This window comes from Humulus lupulus, chromosome 8, assembly GCF_963169125.1.
Source record: "Humulus lupulus chromosome 8, drHumLupu1.1, whole genome shotgun sequence".
Lineage (NCBI taxonomy): Eukaryota > Viridiplantae > Streptophyta > Magnoliopsida > Rosales > Cannabaceae > Humulus > Humulus lupulus.
In genome coordinates, this window is record NC_084800.1 from 62,310,668 (window position 1) to 62,316,970 (window position 6,303).

The following is a 6,303-nucleotide window of genomic DNA, read 5'->3' on the forward strand; positions in this document are numbered from 1 at the left end:
TTGTATTTTAAAATATATATTAATTACTCTGCTATATAATTACTACACAATTGTTTACACGGCCTAATTTTTACACAATTGTTTCCAAACAAACGTTTCAAAAAAAATATTACAATTCAACAAAGCAAACTAAGAAGGCCATAGGGCAGAGGGCCTAGATTTCTGTCTTGAAAGTCTTTGAACATAGTCACACTGAACATTTTTGCCAGCATACTTTGATTGCATGCATATGTTTCCCTTGAAACTCTCATGTTTGGAACTGGTTTGCTCTCGACTTACATTTATTGATTCGTTGGCCAGATTTCCAGTACATGACCAAGTTGCTCCGCGTTGTCTCAATCTTCACTGGGACGAATTCGCCAACAGAATATTTGAGGCTACAACTGGGATTCATTAACCTTAGAGTTGAACACAAAGCTAGGAAATGCTAGAGATATGTCCCTGAAGAAACAAATAACAAAGTCAAGTCCAGAAAAATGCCACATTTTGCTCAATTTGCGATGTTTAAATGTTGTAAATTGAGACATACATTAAGTATGGGAGAGTCATGTTTTTTAGTAAAGAAGGATTCTTCTCTACATATTCCTTCCATTCTTCTTCATCGATCCTACCATCTCCTTTCGAATCTGCTTCTGCAAATGTCTGTGTGACATGGTAAGAAGCATAAGCACCGAAACCAGAAAAAAAACTGAGAGAGTTTAGAGGAACAGCTAGCAGTGTTATTTGATGATACCTTGCCTACAATCATCTCAACAACATCTTCTGATAAGGTCAGATCAGATTCCTTCAAAAGAGCCTGCACCATATCCTTCAACTGTTTTCCAATAATAAGAAGAGGGTTTTATGTGATTTGTTTCAAGTGTTACTGCTGAATGAGAATACAGTAACACATTGGTCAAATAAAACTAGCTAGTGAGTACTTTTAAAGTGATTTTGACTAAAAATGACCAAAACATAGGATCATTAAAAGAAAAAAAAGGCATTATATTATTCCAGAAGAGTTAGCAGCCATGTAAGACTTACCTCTTCACGTTCGATGTAGCCAGTTTGCCTGAGATCGTATAATTTAAATGCATCTGCAAAACACATATTTGTACTCCCTTTAGTTGCATTAAAGAAGCACATTGGCAGTGAACTTGCCTTAAAAGAACTAGGAATTAGTGTTCACTATTTGAACATATTTCTTACACTTAATCTTGACTGCTTCTGGAGTTTTTGGGTGAAAAATACTTAAAGTTTGAACAAATTCTCCAAACTCGATACACCCATTGCGATTGACATCAAATAGATTAAATATCTGCCAAAGATAAAATAAATATCAAATGTATGCCAAGTGTGACAGAATTCAAAGCTCAGGCTATGAAGTGGTTTTGAAGTTTAGTACATCAGAGAGAATACAATTGACAATCACTTCAAACTACTGAAAATAATGAACACTGGGATGAAATGAGTTTAACTTCAACTCATATGATATGATAGAGAGAAAGATCAAGAAACTAAAGGAGAGCAAGACATCCACACAACATTTCAGTTATATAAATCTATAACCTTTTATGTCAAGGGTATCTAAAATTGAATAGGAAACACATAATAACAGAACATGAGTAATCATTTTCTTCCCTTATTCTAAAAAAAGTACATTAAAAAGTATGAGCCTATGCAAACATTGGTGTGTCATACCCTGTCTAAGAAAAGGTTCCTCTTATCACAACTCTGGAAAAGTGCAAGCTGAAGTTCTTCCTAATCAACAAATAAAGCATAGATTAGCTCAATGAGATTGCAAAGAAAGATAATCCATAATCATTATAAAACCAAATACCACTTACTCAATTGGATTAATAATTGTTATAACAATGAAGAAAAAAAGCATACCTTGTGTATAAGTCCATCTTGGACAACGGAACTACTTACTTTCATAAACAGCTCATATAAGGCCTGGATCTCGCTCACAGTAACTGCCAAACAAGAAGAACAGTCAGATTCCAACATTTCACTCTTACAACATTTTACCATACCAAGATCAAGATTATATCTTCACGCATTACACAAATGGCTCAAAGCCAAACCATGTCTAGCAGGAACCATATACATAATGCTTGTGTACTGATCCTATATTTCACTTAGAACTAGACTTAATTATGACAGACAATAAGGAAATTAACCAGCACAAAAAGCTAGGAGAGCTTAATGCTCCGACCCAGATGTTAGTTTTGCTTTGTCTGAAACTCACATGGCGTCTTTGAAGCAAGAAGAGCATAATCCTCCGACCCGGATGGTTGTCTGCATTTGTTTCTCGAATTGGCTCGGTCTCTTTTGGAGATTTTGCCACCCATATCCTAATGATGAAATTCTAGAAAACCATGAGTAGGTTTTTATAAAAATGGTCAACGTTTGAGCCTGTGATTTTTCTATGAATGCATACTATTTTAGCCTTATAAGACAAAAGAAGTCTCAACTCTACTTGAACTTATCACATGCCACAGCCAGACCTGACGCAGATTTCTGGCCATTTAATCAGAAACTTTTGGGGGCCTGGCAAAACGACTTGTCGTTTCCGAACCTCAAATGATAGAGACTTTGTTGTTATTAATAAGCTCGGACAATAAAATGTCGTTTTTCACTATTTCTTTAAAAGGATTTCTTTTTTTTTTTTTTTTTGTTAAAGGTAAGGATTTTCTCATTCACTTGAATATAACTTGATGTATTTTGCAACCATCTGTTAAAAATTACTCCTCCAGAACAGTCAGCTATATTTAGCAAATTAGTACTTCTAGTAAGCTTTTATTAGTTGCAATGGATTGGTTTTACAAAATGCAAAAATAAGGCATAACAAATCCCCGGAGAAGAATTGAAATTTGCATAAAATGAATACAAACAAATTATGCAGGCTCTTCCATGTTTCAGAAAGCTTGGTTGGCGCCTGCATTTCACTATAATCAGATCTATCATCTGAAACCGCTCTTGAGCTTCTTAGGAGGTTTTCTTAGAACAAAACAGTGGTTATCTTTATTTTCAATAGACCAATTTCATGTCATTAAAGCAGAATATAGCATTAGCAAGTACTTGTAGCAAGGTGCATGTGTGATCATCGATTGATGATTCTGCAAAATTCGATCGCTAGAAAAGCTGCGTTATGCTGCAACCAGGTTACCCTGACAACAAACACAGGCTACCACAATCCCGAGCACAGCTCCGGCAAGGACCTGAGATGGAGTATGGCCAAGAAGCTCTTTTAGCTTTCTTTGGCTGATGGGATGTCCTTGAAACAAGTCCTCCACAATCATGTTAAGAACCTGAATGCATTCATAGATAGATTGTTATAAGTAATAAGTGTAAGAAAGAGGAATTACACTCATCCCAACTAACATAAGCAGAAAGTTTGCAAATTGACAATATTTTTTACAAGTTTACCAAAAATGCTGTTCTCTTTTTGCAAAGTTCAGTCCATGAACAGTAGAAGAAGAGTGTAATAATATTCATACATGTCATGGAAATCCGTGACATGTGCAAAGCAGAATTTCAAGTTCGAGTTCTTTAACATTTCTAGAAAAGAAGACAACGAATAGAAAGATATATTCTGGATGATCTGAAATTTCCACTAAAAGCCAAATTCAAAACCTACCATTTTCAGTAACTGAAATTACTCCAAGCCATATTAATATAGTTGAAAAAATATAGCCATAATAAAGATTAGGGAATTTTGTATACAAAAAGGTATAACACCAAATTCTGAAACTTGAAAATTCTAACTTTGGGAACTAAACACTTTGAACTCTTATTCATAGCATCATACGAGATCATATGGGTTTTTATTCAAGCAAAATGAATTGATCAAATTTCAGACACTTAAAAGAAATAATTCAATTTCAAATGCAACTAATTATCACTTGAAGAGCTCAATTCGGTTTTCTAACATAATAACTTTTAATTAATACCTTTTATTATATGAAATGGATTCTCACCTACCCCTAACGCTATCATTCAATGCCTATTTCATATCTTCATAAATGGAACTCTTTGTTCTAACAAGGTCCCACATTACATATCATCCAGCATTGAATGCTCAATCCTTAAAACATATGTTTTCTTGTCAAAAGTGGGGACAAGAAAACAATAAAACGTTTTCAATATTAAAAAATTGAAACGTTACTTTACAATGTAACAGTACTAGAACAAACTCAACACATATGAAACACGAACAACACAAACAACTGGTGAAGTTTCAGTATTGACAACCCAAGAATTCATTAACAAATTCCTACCTCGGCTTGCATACCAGCATGTCGACGAACTCCAATGGCGTCATACATAACAATCAGACTAAACCCTAAACAAACCGGAAATAACGAATCTGCTACGCCATGACAGAGAGCCACCGAGGTCGAGAGAGCCGTGCACAGCGCCGAATGCGACGAGGGCATCCCGCCCGAAGCGAAAAAAAATCTAAAATCCCATTTCTTTTCCACAAAAAAGTTCAGCAAAACCTTAGTCGATTGAGCAAAGAACCAAGCGAACATCCCCGAAACGAAAGTCGGATTCGCGGCCAGTTGGGCCACAACGGGACTAATCTTAACCTTGGCATTCGTAGTGACACTCAACAGAGCTATTCCAAGCCCACTGCTCTGCAAATACTTGACGCCATTACCGTCTACGACCTTCTCCGAATCACGAGAAGCTTGTATAGACGAAACCCATCTGTGAGTTCGAGCGAAAAGTGAGGTTTTAAGGCTTTGAAGTATAGGGGCCAAGATGGTCAGTGGCTTCAAGAGATAGTCGTAAGTGAAGGAATTTGACTCTGGGTTTTGGGGATTTGAAGGAGTTGATAATGGTCTGTAAGAGACAGAGATAGACGAGGTTCTGAGCTTGTAAGGGAATCTGAAGAAAGAAAAATGTCTTACGCTGAGGGGTTTGGTCTTAGGAGTCGAAAGGCTAAAACTGAAAGAATCGAACGTGGGTTTTAGTATTACAGAGTCCATAAAGATGGGTACTACTCTACTCTCTCTCTAGCAGTAGCAGAGAACTTGACAGCATTTCAGAGAAGAAAAACAGAGAGAGCTCAAGAAAAGGCTCGAAATAAAGAGGAACTGTTATGCAAAACGACTATGTTATACCATGGTTGTAAACAAAGAAAGAAATCACGATATTTAATAATAAATTACCGAAATGCCATTGAGAAGTGAAGAAAGCACCAATAGAAGCAGCGAATCGAATATGCTAGAGCATTTATCCTTTTGTTTTTAGTTAATTGTTCTTTTTTTTTTAAATTGTTCTTGGTATGTTGTATATATACTTATATACTGTATGGCGTATGCATGAGTAGCAATACGGACGGTTGTGTTGTGCGGACTGAGACTTTTTTGTTGGTCCAAATGTGCAAGTGCTTTGTTAGACTCTAATATCTTCAATCAAACATACAACTGAATGAGATTGGAATATAATTAATTTACTTTTGGGAGGATTATAAACGAGTTTTAGACTTGTTTATTTGTGTCTTTTTAAGTGTTTAGGTTTGTTTTGTTCTATTTTATGCTTGTTTTAATATGTTTTCAAGTGTGGAAGGAATTTGAGATTTTGATATGGAAACTAGGTGAAAATGCCGACAAAAAGATGAAAAAATGGCAAAAACAAATATTTTAGAGCAAAAACTGTAACTGCACTAATGTCATCCTGATGCAAATTTTTAATGAATGGTGTTTTGGTCATTTCATGTTTAGGAAAAATGCTGATCAAGTTTAAATTACGATTTTGGAGATGAAAAAAAAGCTCTTTTTGCATACCTAGACTTGAAGAAGAGTATTAGGATCACTTTGAAAAATAGTTTGGATCGACATAAAGTTCGTTTCTTTTCTTTTTATCTTTACTTAATGTTCATTTCTTGTTTATGAATTTCTCAATGATGAACATGAACTAATATCTGTATTAGGGATTTTAATTGAATCGCTTGGAACTCTTTTATGAATTAAAGCAAAGTTTTATTGTCTTTTTTTCTCTATTGAGATCCTGTCAATTTATGTTTATTGTTTAAAAATTGATTGCCCATATATTTTCATAATTTATATGATTTTGAATTAAAACCTGAAAAGTGAGATTTGGATATGTTATAATTGACTAGACATAAAATTGATCATTGAACGAAAGTATCGTGATTATTTGTATGGTTCTTGAGTTATTATTCTTATTGCCTCCTAAAGCTGAATTTGTCATAGAAATATAAAAAATTCTACTTTAGGTTGAGTTTTATATTTCGTAACTTGAATATAAAAAGATTTTGTTAACTTGCCATCTTAATAAGAAGAAAGATTG

General features: G+C 34.7%; 2 protein-coding genes across 2 annotated transcripts; both read right to left on the bottom strand.

Moving 5' to 3' along the window:
- Window positions 1–2,470, bottom strand: LOC133797498 (calcineurin B-like protein 7). The gene is made up of 8 exons (XM_062235416.1): window positions 2,231–2,470; window positions 1,873–1,955; window positions 1,681–1,740; window positions 1,189–1,297; window positions 1,024–1,076; window positions 734–814; window positions 530–642; window positions 1–441 (listed from the first exon to the last, which is right to left on the bottom strand). Exons 1-8 carry the CDS (start codon window positions 2,331–2,333, stop codon window positions 378–380), a joined length of 666 nt encoding a protein of 221 aa, XP_062091400.1. The 5' UTR covers window positions 2,334–2,470; the 3' UTR covers window positions 1–377.
- Window positions 2,471–2,651: 181 nt separating this feature from the next.
- Window positions 2,652–5,163, bottom strand: LOC133797497 (uncharacterized). The gene is made up of 2 exons (XM_062235415.1): window positions 4,263–5,163; window positions 2,652–3,293 (listed from the first exon to the last, which is right to left on the bottom strand). The coding sequence occupies exons 1-2, from the start codon at window positions 4,974–4,976 to the stop codon at window positions 3,132–3,134; spliced, it is 876 nt and encodes a 291-aa protein (XP_062091399.1). The 5' UTR covers window positions 4,977–5,163; the 3' UTR covers window positions 2,652–3,131.
- Between the last annotated feature and the right edge of the window lie 1,140 nt (window positions 5,164–6,303).

Coding starts and splice junctions, on each gene's coding strand:
- LOC133797497 (XM_062235415.1), bottom strand. CDS start 4,976: ATGGACTCTGTAATACTAAAACCCACGTTCGATTCTTTCAGTTTTAGC. Junction 3,294..4,262: donor ATGCTGGTATGCAAGCCGAG/GTAGGAATTTGT, acceptor GAATGCATTCAG/GTTCTTAACATGATTGTGGA.
- LOC133797498 (XM_062235416.1), bottom strand. CDS start 2,333: ATGGGTGGCAAAATCTCCAAAAGAGACCGAGCCAATTCGAGAAACAAA. Junction 1,956..2,230: donor TCTTGCTTCAAAGACGCCAT/GTGAGTTTCAGA, acceptor CTTGTTTGGCAG/TTACTGTGAGCGAGATCCAG. Junction 815..1,023: donor GCTACATCGAACGTGAAGAG/GTAAGTCTTACA, acceptor ATTGGAAAACAG/TTGAAGGATATGGTGCAGGC.